This window comes from Lipophrys pholis (assembly GCF_963383615.2).
Source record: "Lipophrys pholis genome assembly, chromosome: 19".
Classification (NCBI taxonomy): domain Eukaryota; kingdom Metazoa; phylum Chordata; class Actinopteri; order Blenniiformes; family Blenniidae; genus Lipophrys; species Lipophrys pholis.
In genome coordinates, this window is record NC_137647.1 from 4,144,994 (window position 1) to 4,160,724 (window position 15,731).

General features: G+C 43.5%; 1 protein-coding gene across 1 annotated transcript; it reads right to left on the bottom strand.

The window, feature by feature from the left end:
- Positions 1 to 1,590: 1,590 nt before the first annotated feature.
- Positions 1,591 to 9,994, bottom strand: LOC308124412 (globoside alpha-1,3-N-acetylgalactosaminyltransferase 1-like). Its single transcript, XM_080487373.1, has 11 exons — positions 9,953 to 9,994; positions 9,755 to 9,867; positions 7,424 to 7,456; positions 6,941 to 6,979; positions 6,791 to 6,844; positions 5,764 to 5,796; positions 5,344 to 5,478; positions 4,618 to 4,750; positions 4,307 to 4,502; positions 4,010 to 4,229; positions 1,591 to 1,944 (listed from the first exon to the last, which is right to left on the bottom strand). The coding sequence occupies exons 2-11, from the start codon at positions 9,808 to 9,810 to the stop codon at positions 1,806 to 1,808; spliced, it is 1,038 nt and encodes a 345-aa protein (XP_080343499.1). The 5' UTR covers positions 9,811 to 9,867; positions 9,953 to 9,994; the 3' UTR covers positions 1,591 to 1,805.
- Between the last annotated feature and the right edge of the window lie 5,737 nt (positions 9,995 to 15,731).

Sequence of the window (15,731 nt, forward strand, 5' to 3'; positions counted from 1 at the left end):
CTCTCAGATAAAACAGAATGAGAGATCAAAGGAATTTATTCATTTCCATTTTTGGTGAATACACTCACTGAAAATTCGATTTGATTCGTCTTGAGTCTTAACATAAACACACCATTTAGAATAGAATAGAATAGAATAGAATGCCTTTTATTGTCACTTGTACTAGGTACAGTGAGATTAAAAACAACCCCAGTGACAGTGCAGCAGTTAAAAAGAGCAGAATATAGTGTGAGAAGGAGGGTGGGGGGTGTAGGGGGTAAGGTGCACAGTCCAGTCCTGTGAACAGTACACAGTGTATTTACAGGAAATAAATAAAAACTAGAAAAATTATATTGCACATTATGGGGTAATCTGTAAAGTCAGTGCATACGAGAGTTCACAGTGGTTATGGCTTTGGGGAAAAAACTGTTTTTGAATCTGTTTGTTTTTGATCTCTTGACCCTGTAGCGCCTTCCCGAGGCAGGTCAAACAGGTCCGAGCCAGGGTGGGAGCTGTCCTTGATGATGTTCGTAGCTCTGCTGAGGCAGCGGGAGGTGTACATGTCCATCAGGGAGGGGAGAGAGCAGCCGATGATCCTCTGTGCTGCCTTTACCACTCTCTGGAGCCTCTCCCTGTCTGCAACGGTGCAGCTGCCGTACCATACTGTAATAGAGTAAGTCAGCAGGCTCTCAATAGATGAGCGGTAGAAGGTCAGCAGCAGGTTGGAGTCCACGTTGTACTTCTGGAGAACTCTCAGGAAGTGCAGCCGCTGCTGAGCCTTCTTGGTGATTGCAGTGATGTTCTCTGTCCAGGAGATGTTGTTGGAGATGAGGACGCCAAGAAACCGGAAGGAGTGGACCCTGTCCTCTTGATGTAGAGGGGGGCTGTGTTTCCTGAAGTCGACGATGATCTCTTTAGTTTTCTTGGTGTTCAGAGCAAGGTTTACCACCTGTGTAAATGAAAAGGCTTGAAACTGGAATTTTCTTTTTTGGTATTGTTCTGATTATTGACTGAATCATTTATTTATTCTTTATTTTATTATTAATTATGTTTTTTAGTTTTTTTATGTTTTTAGTAAATTTAACTTTTAATTATATTATTATTTTTTTATTATTAGTGTTTTTTTTTTCGTCATGTGATGCTCTGTATGTGTTCACTTTGTGGTGTTGTATTATGAAATAAAAATTATTCGAGAAAAAAAAAAAAAAGTAGCGAGGTTTGTTCTTTCCTTGCGTGCTTCACATCTATTGGGATCTATATGGTGCGTGTGTGCGTGTGTGCATGTGTGCGTGTGTGCGTGTGTGTTGAAGGATGTGAGTGCAGTGTTCTTGCTGCAAGCTCTTGTTGCTGCAACTCTTCATCAGATTTGGTTCATAAAAAGAGAAGCAGCAGAGATCCTATCACCTTCACATGACACTGCTGTTTCCACACACCCGTCGTAACTGTGTGTGTGTGTGTGTGTGTGTGTGTGTGTGTGTGTGTGTGTGTGTGTGTGTGTGTGTGTGTGTGTATTTCTGTACATATCTATTTTTGTGTGGGACCTGAACCCCCAGTGCAGTACACAATGTTAACATGGGACTGCCATTAAATTCAGAATAAAAGACGATTAACATCATTGCAGAATTTTTTTATTTTTCTGAGGTAGAAAGAAAAACAAGGCCGATGTAAACAAAAAGACCAGAGTTCACCAGCAGACACAGCAACAGTGTTTGAACTAAATGTCCTCTTTTAACTAGAATAAAGTGCGTCCGCAGTTCAGACACAGTTCTGCACATGAAAAGTGGATGCAGAGATGGATTGTGGGTAAGGCCCCGGATGTGCAGGGCTCAGTTGGGTCTGACATCGGCGTAGTTCTTGACGACTCCCGAGAAGCGGACGATGTGGATCTCAGGTTGCCGCGACTTGAAGTCCTGCCACAGGAACTCCGGCGAGAGAACCTTACTGGGTTTGTTGCTCCACATGTACCTGAAGGCAGGAAACAGGAAGCTGTCAACGCCCCGCTCGCTGCTCGAAGGCCTCGGAGGCTCCAGCCCCAGCTGAGGAAACCATCTCGTGAGATCGCTCACACCAGTAAAACGAAGCCGAAGGTTCCACTGAGCCCTACACTGCCTTACCTCTTTTGTTACTCAAACATAACATTTCCACAACTTGGAGGTTTTACCATGGCCTCACCTCAAACTTTTAAATTGAAATACATAATTTTGGGGGGATTTTCACCATTTGGAGGTTGGACCATGATTTTATTCCAAACAATAAAAATAAAAAAGTGAAAATTAGAAAAAATTAATATTTCAATTAAAAAAATAGCTGTAAGGCCTCAAAATAGTGAAGTTTTGTTTATTGAGTTTATTTTTCATAGACCATGTACAAAAACATTAATCTTAAAGAAAAGATGCTTCATACCAGATTTGAGCTAGTACGGAAGAGTTTTAGGGCCAAGTCGAGATTTTTTTTTTCACGGTGGAAAAGAAAGTCGGTCCATCCACATGCCAGCCTGTGTGACTGTTTCCTCAAAATGCAAATCAGGCGGTTTAATGAAGTGATGAAAAGATGCTTCAGGACAGAATCTCGCTCATAAACACGGTGCAGTTATCATCAGTATCAGGACCAGAAGAGACAGAGCAGCCTGCAGTGTTGTTCCGTCGCGGAAGTTCGTCGAGTACAAAGGACAAAGGCGCGGATCCCGGGGTGCTAATTTAAATGTTCTTATTAATCAAGGAAATCCTGTGTAAAATCACACGTCCATAAGCAGTAAGCAACCCGATATAGTCAGAATTAAGTGATTTAATGTGAATTCACATCTACGGGCAAATGATGAGGGATGGACAGACGTCTCTCCGTGAAAAAAAGAAATCTCGACTTTGATTTTCGACTTTTTCTGGGGCCACAAAGGTTGTTTTTTTTTTAGCCTCTGAATTTTTTTTTTTCTTCTGTGGCCCTAAAACTCTTCCGTAGAGCTAGTTTCCATCTGCAGGCACACAACATAATAATACGTATTTACCAATAGAACATAGTTTAATTTATAACATAGCACTAACCATTAAAATGTAACACCTGCTTTTTTGTGTTTATATATGTGTGTGTGTGTATATATATATATATATATATATATATATATACACATATATATATATATATCACAATATGTATATGTGATAATATATTAGATAACATTCTTACTGTTATATTTACATATATAATACTAACTATTCTTAATACTCAAATATAATTATTCAATATTGGAGAAGGGGTAGGATTTGTTTACTTCTTCCTACCCCTTTTCAGGCATGTTAATCAGATATACGAGTGTGTGCGTGTGTGTGTGTGTGTGTGTATATAGGGATATTGGTATGTGATTGCACAAAATGTCTGAACGTCAACATGCCTGAAATGAACGAATAAAAACATTAATTAGATAAAAAATAATAATTAAATAAATAAAAAATCCCCACAGATATAAAAAATATTATGGAACACATTATACAGAAAACGCAACGAGCAGGATCTCATTAAAATATACATTATAAAATATAACCGACAGAAAAATCTGTAACATTATTATTAACTACTATTACTATTAACTATTAAAAGTCAACATCCGAATTCCTAAAATTCATACAAAATACCTAAATACATTATACAACAATACAATGGACAATAAAAATAGACTAATGCCGACACAGCTATTTTTCCCTCATGTGATTTTGTTTCGGTTTTGAGAAAAGTGTTCCAGTCTACAGACAATTTCAGATTGTCCAGAAGATGATTCCAGAGTTTGATGGCTTTAAATATTGTAAAAATAATTCATTTCAATTAAAAAACAAAACAAAACAAAAAAAATAGAGGTAAAACCTCCAAATAGTGAAAATTGCAAAAATAATCAATTACAATCCCTGGGGGTATATGGGGGGTATATACCCCTATATACCACTAGAGGGAGCTCACGTTTGAGTGTCGTGGCCCTCAGCAGCGTCTCTGAAGCCTCCTATTAAAATATCCACCACAAAGGTTTCGGAGGTTCGGTTCATACCTGTTTAGGTGACTCTCCTCCTGCCACGCAGCTTCGATGCCCTCTTTGGCGTCGGCCTCGAAGTTCTCGTGGCAGCATTTGGTGAGCAGGTGAACCTCGTGCACGTCGCCTCCGAAGGCGCCGCCACAGTAGTAGAAGTCCCCGAATCCGGGGGCTATGTACGCGCTAGAGGCGGGCCGGCGCTCGTACGGGAACTGGCTGCGCTCGTCTTTGTAGTAACCTGCACACAGATGCGAGTCGTATCATGAGTACCGGCCGTCCCCTTCAGTTCGGGGCGGATTGTGCGGACGGAGTCACCCGGATGGATGACGGCGACCAGGCTGCCCAGAGACTCCGCCCCCCAGCGACCGTGAAACTTTGAGTCGACGTCCAGACAGAAGATGAAGTCTGTTTGGTTGAAGAGCGTCTCCTCGATCAGAACCTGAATCAGCTTCATCCGGCGAGCCGAGACCTCCTGCCAACGCTTTGCACTGGGTATCGGACGTACCGTCATCTGCAGGGGTGGGGGTGGGGTGGGGCGGGGTGGGGGTCAAATATCGAACATCCGCTTATGGACCTTCTGGGACAGACAGACTTTGAGGACTAGAATGAAGTGGGGCACAGCTCACCTGTCGGCCGGCCGCCATTTTGACCTTCGGCAACTCTGTTGGGCGATCGGTGAACACGTAGACGTGTACATTATAGCCAACAAAGAAATGCTGCTCGGCTGTCTCCAGGAAGTCTTTCAGGAACCTGATGTACCTGCCGGGGTCAAAGGTCGATCAGAGACAGCATAGCAGCTGTGAGCGAGAACTTAGGCTCCATTTAAAAAATCTTTTAAGGAAAATGCTAAACTTTGGTCACGTTTTAGGGCTGACAACGGGGCTCGGGCTCCGTCTTTGTGTCGATAGCGGAAATGATGTGACTGGTCATGCGCTCCACGGCAGTTGTCAATAGTTCTTCTGCACATGCTCGGTAGATAGACAATCAGAACATTGTTTTCTTCCAGAGTGTCATGACTCCCAGTCCATATTCTCCTGCGACTGGGTACTTTTATTTCGACAGTCACCGTAATAACAATCCAACTAGGTCGTCTGTCCACTAGAATGTCCGTGTTCTCCCGTTGTTTATGTTTATAATGTATGGCTCTCTACTGCATGTGTGTGTGGTTTCATTACAAAAACAAACAACAGCACCGCCCAACATGCTAACTACATAATTTTCCGTGTTTCAGCCATTTCCATGTTTAACAGGCATCATTTTATAAAACGCTGTTGTGTAAATGTGAAACCTTTCTGAAACGCAAACACAAAAGGGATGCTTTTTGAAACGTCGCCATGTAAACGAGGTCCTACTTTCCCACGGCGAACACGGTGGCGGTGATGCTAATGTTTTTCCGTTTGTAGACGCTGTCGAGCAGCTCCGGCTCAAAGGTTCCCTCCCAGACCACCGGAGCCAACCACGGCGTCACTGTCACAACGTCAGTACGGCTGTCAAAACAACAACAAAAACAAGGATGTTAACACGGAAAGAAAATTGTACTTAAGAAAAATATCAATAAAAAAACACCTTGAGAGGTTCACCAGGGCAATGAATTCAAAAAAGATTGTTCGCCGTAACGTTTGTTAAAAAGATAAAAATAAATAACAATTACAACAATTAATCAACGAGCTTAACAGTAACCTGTTTATTCACAGAGAAATGGCAAAAACAGAAAAATAAAATTCTCGTGAAGAATATAATCGTCAACTTCCGACATAAACAGGAGCACTCACCCAGACATGATGCTCGGCTGTTTGTACCGGAGCCTGAAACACAAAAACATTGTGACGGGTGTGTTGGTGTGGAACCGGCAGACACTGTTTAACATGTCTGTCTGTCTATAGGATTTCTTTATGTATCTATGGCTTTGGAGTTGTCCTGGGTTAGGGTCTGTACTGGTTCTAAATCGGTATTTAAACTGATTCTCGGCTTGTTTTTCGACTGGTTTGTATTTGCATGTTGAAAAAAGAATCCGGGGTTAATGGAGCGCTCGGTCCTTGGCTCTTCATTGGCTTGTTGACAGGTTTATGGTCGGGTGTGTCTCTGCATGCTCTCTGGAATCTTCCAGAAATGACGGGTTTGTTTTTCTTCATGTCATGTTGAAAAAAAGAATCCAGAGTTCCTGGATTCATAGGTCCTTGACAAAACTCCAAGGGAAAGAATAAATCTGTGAGATTAAAACGTGGCAGTCAGGTTATTTGTTGCATTTTGGAATAGATCTTGGCTGGTCGTTGCTTGTAATCAACACATTCAGTGGAATCTGATCGAAAGCGGTTTAGTTCCGAACCTTAAATCCTAATGATATGTTTCAGTCTCTGTAGTAGGATGTCGTGATCAATGGTATAAAATGCAGTACAGACAACTTCCCAGCAGTCGACGAACCCAAACCAGGTCGTGTTCCACACCAACAAGCGTGGACGTGTAAAGAAAATACAGGGGTGTGTAAACTACTTCATGGGAGACTGGTTGTGTTTTGGAATGGTTCGTTGTGGGATTTTATAGCAGCTTGTGGTGGTTAATAGTTGTTTATTCTTGTATGGCTCTTGGTTGACTTTTCAAGGTTTCCTTGTTGGATTTCCGAACCATTTTCCGATTGTATGTGGCTTATTTCTGAACTGGATGTTGCACTGGTTTTTGATTGCCACTCAGACTATTTTCTTCACAAGTTCACGAGTTGGAACAGAGAACTAAATGGGTGACGGCTGAGTCTTGTGATTCTGGAACTGACTTTTTTCATGAATGCGTGGTAAAGTCACTCACTGCATGGGTGTCCGCAGAGAGATTCCGTTGCTTATTGTGATGACGTCAGCAAACCTGCAGAGAGCCGACAACAACACAACACTACAATGAGAGAGATTACAGTCTGAAACCGGACAGATTATGAGGATTTGGTTTGTGTGTCAGACATACCCGCCTGTGAGAGTTTGTTCAGCACTAAACAAACCAAATCTGTAACACCGTACAAGATCAGAATCATACAAAGTTGAAAAACAACCAATATATAAAAATAACTAGAAAAATGCAGAGGAATTGTTGTGTGCCAACCTCTCGCTGCCGACTATATTAGCATGTAGCAAGCACTAGCTAGTGATGCTAATTCAAGTTAGGATGCTAACAGGTGAGCGCACTAGCTTGTGATGTTAACTAGTTGTGCTAAAGCACCTTAGCATGCTAATAAACTAGTGTGTTTGCTTGCAATGCTAACTCATCTTCGCATGCTAACAGGCTAGTGCGCTATACTAGCTCACAATGCTAACTAGCAATTCTAAATGGAGTTAGCTTGCTGATTGTCTGCACGTTTTGATGTGCTTTTCCTCTAATCATTAGTAGAGACACTTCGAAAACCTTTCTGGATGTTTCGTTTAAAAGAGAAAATAGAAAATGTGTGTTTACCTGTTCGACTGACAGATGTAGCTGAACAACACTCTGTGGAGTCAGACACCACCATTAATTATGAAACGCTCTGCAAACAAACTAGTAAACGATAAACAAACCGCTGCACTGACTTGCCACGGGCTGTATACTGATAGATTATTGACAGATTAACAATTTGCAACAAGTTACTGGCGGGTTACTCACCGATAACATACTGATCACTGACTAGTCAGTGGCTTCTACTGGTGGGTCACTGGCTGTATTCTGACTGGTTGCTGGTTGCTGTATTCTGAAATCTGTAGCCAATCAGTAACTAATCGGCAGGCAGCCAGTGACTCATCAGTGACGTGTCATCAGTCAGTAACCTGTCATCAATAACCAGAGACGAGTTGAAAATAGGTTACTGGTGAGCTCCTAAAATCTCGTTACTGTCCGTTTAGTGATTGGTGAGTGGCATGTTCATGAACTGGTGACCAGTGTTGCCACAGTTACCTTGAAAAAGTAATCTGATTATGGATTACTAGTTACTACATTAAAAAGTAACTGTTAATTTACTTGTTTTTAGAAATGACAGAGCTAGATTACAAGTAACTATATATGTTAACACGACAACGTTTCACGTGACAACACCTAATCCGCCTAATCCACCTAAACAATGAATTCGAGTGTATCCGCAAAAGTTTCTTCACTTTTGGGGGGTCCGTTTACACAACACCAGTTTGCGGATGCACTGTATCCACAAAGTTTTTAATCCGGCTCCCACAGTGGAAAGATTCTTTCACGGCGCAAATCCCTCCTGCGGAGACTGCCTAGAGGCTACAGAGCCTGTTACTGCGCATGCACATCTCTCCCCCTCCCTCCTGCTCATTCAGTTGTAAACAAACATGGCGGCTGCGTAGTGGTACGACTCGCGGTCCATATTCTAGTTTTATCGTCCAGATCAGTGGTTTAATAGTTGAGATTCACCCCTGATAGCATCCGATGTGTCATCAGTCCATGCGGATGTCGGGGGCTCTCCATTTTATTCATGTTTATAGTGTATTGTTCGCTGCACATATGTCTGTGTAGTTTCATAACAAAATCAAGCAACAGCGCCCTCCAGTGGCCCGGCAGACTAACTACATCGTTGTCTCTGTGTCCGCTGTTGCATTATAAACGCACTCCTTTTATTTAGCGGGTTAGGTGTTGTCATGTGAAACGTTGTCGTGTAAACAGGCCCTTAGTTGTAGTCTGTTGTTGCACTGTTTATCTATTTATTTATTTGCACTACCTGCTCTATGCAACATTTTAATTGACCCCCTTGGGGACAAAATGAGGGGGGAGGGGGCTTTACTCAGGAAAATTTAAAAAAAATCGCTTAAATTTAAAAAATCTGTCCAGCGGGACCCAACAATAGTAACGCACAGTGACTTGGAGAAGTAACTTTAATCTGATTACTGGTTTGGAAATAGTAACGTGTTAGATTAGTTACAAGAGTACCGCGTTACTAATTAACGGCATCACTGCTGGTGACATACCAGTTGCTGAAAGGTGACCAACTGGTTCAAAACTAGTGTCACTAAATGATCACCTTCAACTCTACATATTGTTTTCTTTTCTTTCTTTTGTTTTTTTAAACCTTGCAACATAGGAATCATGTCATGGCTCTGTTAAAATAAAAGATATGGAATGTTAAGCTGAAGGTGTGGACAAGAGCATTTGCTTTTTAAAAACAACAGAACAGTTATTGTGTGTAAAACCAGGCGGTAGCAGTTCAGTCTTTGCGGGTCATTCCTCTGAGATTATATAAACCTACAGCTGGATCTTTGAGTGAGACCAGACCTGTTGACCCTGCTCACTCATAGACTATCAAACAATCTGATTATCTTCTATTATATATTCTATTTATTAGAAAAGCACTATTTATCTTATTTATGCATACTACTATTTTTAGTAAAGCTAACAGCACCATTAAGCTTCAAATCATCATGTTTTAGCTTTGCATGTGGCGTCCCTCACAGGTTAGTGTTGGGGCCAAAACTCTTTATCCTATACATCAATGTCGTAGAGCAGAAGGACCCAAAAGCAGACATACAAAGTTCCATAAAGTTTATTATCAGAAATATCCAGGGAGTAAAAATTCAAAAGAAAGCAGAGATACAAAAACCCTAATCTAGAGTCCAGGAAAGGAGACATGACGAACTGACGCTGACCACAAAGAGAGGGAAGGAGGGGAGACACAGGTGTCACACATAAGCTCTGACAAGGAGGTGAAGACAGCAGGATAATTGGAAGCATGAGGTGAGACACACAGGAACAGACAAAGACTTATCTCTTTCAGATTGAGTGATTACAGAGAGAGAAACTCACCCGACAAGCAGCAGCAGGAACAGGAGCGCACTCGCTGTTTTCACTGTGGGCAGCATTATCTCACAGACCTGGACCTGGACCAGGACCAGGACTTTACCACACAGCACCTGGTCCTGTTACAGAACGACAATCCGCTTCAGGTCCAGGAACTCCATTGGGGCTGGGCCTGAGATAAAGTGATTTGATCTCCCAACATACCAAGTTCTCTTCCTCTACCTCCCCCTCCTCCTGAACCAGACTCTGTGTGACACATTGCTCCTCCTCCTGAACTTCACGCTAAATAATCCACTGCTCCGTCCTCCCTCTCTAGATATTACAGTACACGGTTCTTCCTCCTTCACAGACTGGTTGAAGAGGAGGAGCAGTTAAGGAAGAGGAGCTGGGTTTTGTCCCAAAAACTTAGAACACATCTTCCTCCTCCTCCTCCTCTCGAACCAGACTGTAACACATCAGCCACAGCTCCGGCGTCCCGGCACATCGGCCCATTCCAGCGTCGGGGAACCGGTCGGGGGGGGGGCACGCGGCAGTTCACACAATGGAACACCAGCCGGCAACGCGACATCTTCCTCCTCCTCCTCCTCCTCTCGAACCAGACTGTAACACATCTTGCTCCTCCTCCTGAACTCCACTCCATGTAATCCACCGCTTGAAGGAGGGCTTCTTATTCCTCCATTTATTGCAATGTAAATGATATTCTCCCAACAATATTAATAACGTTAGATAATGCAGGGTCTGGATGCTTATTGTAGTGCAATATGTCAGAGAGGTCTAAATTGTTTACATCATTAATCATGAGAGAAATCCAGTCTTTAATATCACCCCAAAATGTTTTTGATAGAAGACAAGAGAAAAATATATGTTCTAAAGGTTAACTTTATTCATCACAAAATATACAGGGATTAACTTCAAAGCCAAATCTATTATTTAAGAGTTCACCAACTGGATAAATCTTTTAAATCATTTTAAAATGTGTTACCTTTAACTTTGGAGGAACTGACCATTTAACAAAACACTTTTGTGCTTTTTCCAACTTTTAAAGAGTTTGTAGGTCAGTCAAATGTCTATAAATTTGTCTGTCGCAGTTGCAACAGTCAAATGTCTATAGATTTGTCTGTCGCAGTTGCAACAGTCAAATGTCTATAAATTTGTCTCGCAGTTGCAACAGTCAAATGTCTATAAATTTGTCTGTCGTAGTTGCAACAGTCAAATGTCTATAAATGTGTCTGTCGTAGTTGCAACAGTCAAATGTCTATAAATTTGTCTGTCGTAGTTGCAATACATTTTTATTTTCAGCACTTCTCTAATAAACCTATTGTTACATCCATTTGCCTTTAAATAACTTCCTTCAATAGTTCTGGAAACACAATCGCCGCTGGTTGCGACGGCTGCAACTTCCCCACGGAGGCAGAGATCACGGACGCGATGCCAAGACAGACACTGGGGCTTGGGGCTCGAACCAGCTCCGGCTCCTGGTGCACTGACCCATTCTAGCGTCGGGGAACCAGAGGTCCGGGGCGGCACTCGGCAGTTCACACAATGGAACACCGGCCAGCAACGCGAACTCGGTAGCGCATCAATTACGGCCGAAGCATCTGCTCCAGAGTCCCGGTCTCCGTCCCTGCCTCGCATCTGCTCTTTCGGGACCAACATGAAAGTTGCGCAGCAAAAAATGAAACAAAAAAACCAAACAGTGCAACTCTGAATATGTTAACAACAGAGAATTCATACAGCCGACATATTCAATTATTGAATATTGAAGCAAGCAAGAAAGTGATTACCACATTGTGGTACAAAGTGGAGCCGCCGACCCGGGAGCGGTGGTTACGTGTTGTTGAGGAAATATTTGTAATGGAGAGACTCACGCACAAACTAAGATTACAGGAGTCTCAATTTGAAGAAAAGTGGGAAAAATGGACTGACTTGGGGAGGACAGAAGAGGACACCGCCACCACCGGACAATAGAGACTTTGGTTGATGAAAGATGGATAGATTTTGTATATTTGTTTTGCCCTGACACTGTAACTGTGAAAACAGAAAAAATTTCAATAAAAATTAAGTTAAAAAAAAAACAAACAAAGAAACAAAAAAACCAAACAGTGCAACTCTGAATATGTTAACAACAGAGAATTCATACAGCCGACATATTCAAATATTGAGGGCGATCTAAGCTCCTCCGGGCCCAGGCCTGAGAGGCTCGCCCTCCCCAGCCCAGAGCCGCTCCCCCGGCTCCCCCAGGTCCCCCACTCCGTGCTGCCCTCCCAGCCCCTCCCGAAGCTCCGCCCCTGCGCTGGTCTCAGGTTAAGAGAGCAGTCTCCTCCACTTGGTGGAGTCCCCTGGTAGTGCAGCTTACAGGAGGGTTTCAGAGGGGGGCCCCCTGGTGGGGGGTCACGTGACCAATGTCATTTCTTTCTATGTAGCCATTAATCATTTTGTTGAGCTTTTTAGGAGGGGGAGTGGTCTGTACAGACTCCAACTTTGGAATCAACCATGTCTGTGTCCTTCACAACAGTACAAATGCTGTGCTGCTTCAGGAAATGGCGTCACGATCAATGTTTCTCTGAACCGTCTTCAAGGTGATAGTTGTTAATGTTGATTCAGAAGAGTCCTCGGAGTCATCCATCTCTGGTTGCCAAGGGTTGCCAAACTTGACTAAACTGAGCTTACCTTCTGTGGTGAATACAGTCACAATTGGCTCGAATTTTGTCACTCAAGTACCATGGCAGAATGACACTACACACAAAACCTTCTTCACTCCATCCATCCATCCAGTGTCCACCGCTTAGCTGGGGCCGGGTCATGGAGGCAGCAGTCTAAGCAGGGATGCCCAGACTGCCCTCACCCCAAACACTTCCTCCAGCTCTTCAGGTGGGACCCCAAGGCGTTCCCTGGCCAGACGAGAGACATAGTCCCTCCACGCCAGTGCATGCTGAAGGTCCTGGTTTGCTGAAGCCAACAGGACCACATCATCTGCGAAAAGCAGAGACGAGATCCTGTGGTCCCCAAACTGGACCCCCTCCGGTCCCTGACTGTGCCAACACATTCTGTCCAGAAAATTTATGAACAGAACCGGTGACAAAGGACAGCCCTACCGGAGGCCAACGTGCACTGGGAACAGGTCCGACTTACTGCCGGCAATGGGAACCAAACTCCTGCTCGAGGGTTCATGGGAGTTCGCCCAACCAGTCCACATGTGTTTTGTGGACTGGTTGGGCGAACTCCCATGAACCCTCGAGCACACGGTGGAGAGTATAGAGCTGGTCCAGAGAAGAATAAGTCTTGAGAAGTTCTCCCACCCATGATCCTTCCAAGATAACGGGCAGGTTGTTCTCCACAGTTCACTAGTCTCCTCCCATTCATCCAATGTCATGATATTTGTCTCTAACCTTTGAAACCTAACCTACTGAGAATTTTGAAGATTCCCTTCACTTTGGGTTTTTTCTGAGAGTCTTTCAGGCAGGATGCAACAAGCGTTGCAACACTGCCTTTCCGCAGAGTCATAGCGCAAAGAACTTTATCCACACCACCTAGCTCATCAGCGAGGACCTTGAAAATGCACTTTTCGACTTTCTTCAGAGTTTTGAAGGAGATCTGAAGTCTGTCCTCCTCCACCTCTGACCATACCTCTTCAAACAGCCAGTCAGTTATGGTGTCCTGGAGTCTGACAGTGCCTGCCGATTGTAAGCCCGCCTTCTTGAATGTCCGCCTGACCAGAGCGTGAACTAGTAAAAACACTGGTCCCTTCACCATTACAACTGCTGCATCTGTGTCATCTGCAGGTTCGACATCCGTCTCCACCTCTGCACCTTGCGCATGAACAATATCCAGTAACGGTTTGTCCTGCAAAGCCAGCAACACTCGCTGTGTGTGGAGAGAGTTCTGCACAGTGAACCACCACTTCATTAATCCCTGGAAGTGTCGAATGAATTTCTGGACATCGGTGCTGACTTTTGACAGACGTAGAGCCTCTGTTTCTCTGGTCGTCGTCCTCCTGACTAATTTTGGGAGAATCTCCCCCGCCCTATCACCAGACACACTATCCAACAGGAGCTCTCTCAGTCCTGGAATAAACTCCATGGGTAGGCCACGTGACATGCCACTGAGCCTTTGGAAATCACAGACCTCATTCCCAGCGATCTGTGGACTCTGTGCCTCGAGGAGAGAGTCCACACGATCAATGACCTCCTCCATCGGCATACCACGTCTCTTATCGCTGCAGTGTTGAGCCTTGAGCTTGGCTACAATGCGAAGGATTGATATCTTGGCAAACTGTCTGGCAAAAAAAGCCCTGATCTTATTTCTAACCCCTTTCAAGGAGACTGTGGAAATTTGTGCAGCCGCTGCACTCGATTCACAGATCTTCAGTTGTTCCTCGAGGTCGTTCACGATGTCACAGATCGCTGTCTCGGTCTCTTCTCCAAGATTGTTTGCGATCAGCTGGCTGTGTTCTTCTTCAATGTCTTCTATGAAGGGCTCAACAAATTCATTTATCGCATTTGTCATGACATCGTGGACAATATCAGACGTGTCCAAGGCAATCTGCTCAGGCACCTCCACTGAGGTGACTTCTGGAGTGTCCGTTATTGACGCTGACTCCGAAAACTCCACTTTGTCATCTGGCCCTGGATGGTGTTCAATCCACACCACAGGAGGCACTGGACTCTCTGTGATGACACATTTGTCCCCCACCTGAATGATACTGATCTCCTGTACAGGTGTCACAGTGTCTGATCTCCGCCCCCACCACTTGCATGTGCCCACTGGCAGACATTGTATCTTTGCCATAATGTTTTTTAGCGCTTCAGATGCCGCATTAATCATTTTGTTAAGCTTTTTAGGAGGGGCAGTGTTCTGAACAGACTCCACCTGAGCAGAGACTTCAACATTGACCATGTCTGTGACTACATCACCAATTAACTTGGTCAGGTGGTCCGAACTTTCACTGCAAACATCCTCCTGAATGTCAATCACTTCTGCAATACTTTTGGTGACTGTGTCCTTCACAACAGTAGAAATGCTGTTCTGCTTCAGCAAATCGTCGCCATTTCTAATTGCCGTCAACATCAAATTAGATACTTCTGAAATCACCCCCAGAAGCAGTTCTGCTAAATTTGTTGTGGTAGCAAAGTCTAGACTGCCTGACTTGAGCGATTCCCACCGCTCAACTGTCATCTTTTCAAAAAATGACTCGATTAATGGCTTAACAGCAGCCACGATGTCGTTCCTCTGAACCCTCTTCATTGTGATCGTCGGTGCTTTAAAACAAACTGTTGAGATGTTTTCAATGCTTGAGCCGCTAATCTCTTGGTTTGGGTTCTTCTTCTTGTTCTTTCTCTTGTTCTTCTACCTCTGCTTCTACGTGTTTTTCTACTTCTTCTTTTTCTACTTCTTCTTTTTCTACTTCTTTTTCTCCTTTTGGTCCTATCGCTTTTCGCTCATCGGGTGGACAACTGCAAAGTGGCGTTATCTCGATATAGCTGGTTCTGTTCAACGATAACTTCCTTTCAACATCGTTGTGACATCACAGATCAAAGACCTTTGATGTTCTTACCAAGATCAAAGCAGGAAACTTGATAGCCAAAAAACAGTGATGTCATCAGAACGCATGTTAATTTACTGTTGCAAGGCAACCAGAACTACCTCTCCTGAAAGTAAAATAGTTTTGGTAGATATTGTTAGATTTAATTCTTGTGCCTGCCTCAGTGGCAAGGTGCAAAGATTATTATCCTAGGCAGCCTTTCATTTGAATTATTTTTCTATTTTTAATAATTTTTTTATTCTCAATGTCCCATACAAAGCGGATACAAACAGGCACCTCATGGAGATGAAAGGCGATCAGAAGAAATAGTATCTGTTGCCAGCTTTTTGTAGTGCAATATGTCAGAGAGGTCTAAATTGTTTACATCATTAATCTTGAGAGAAATCCAGTCTTTAATATCACCCCAAAATGTTTTTGATGGAGGACAAGAGAAAAATAAAT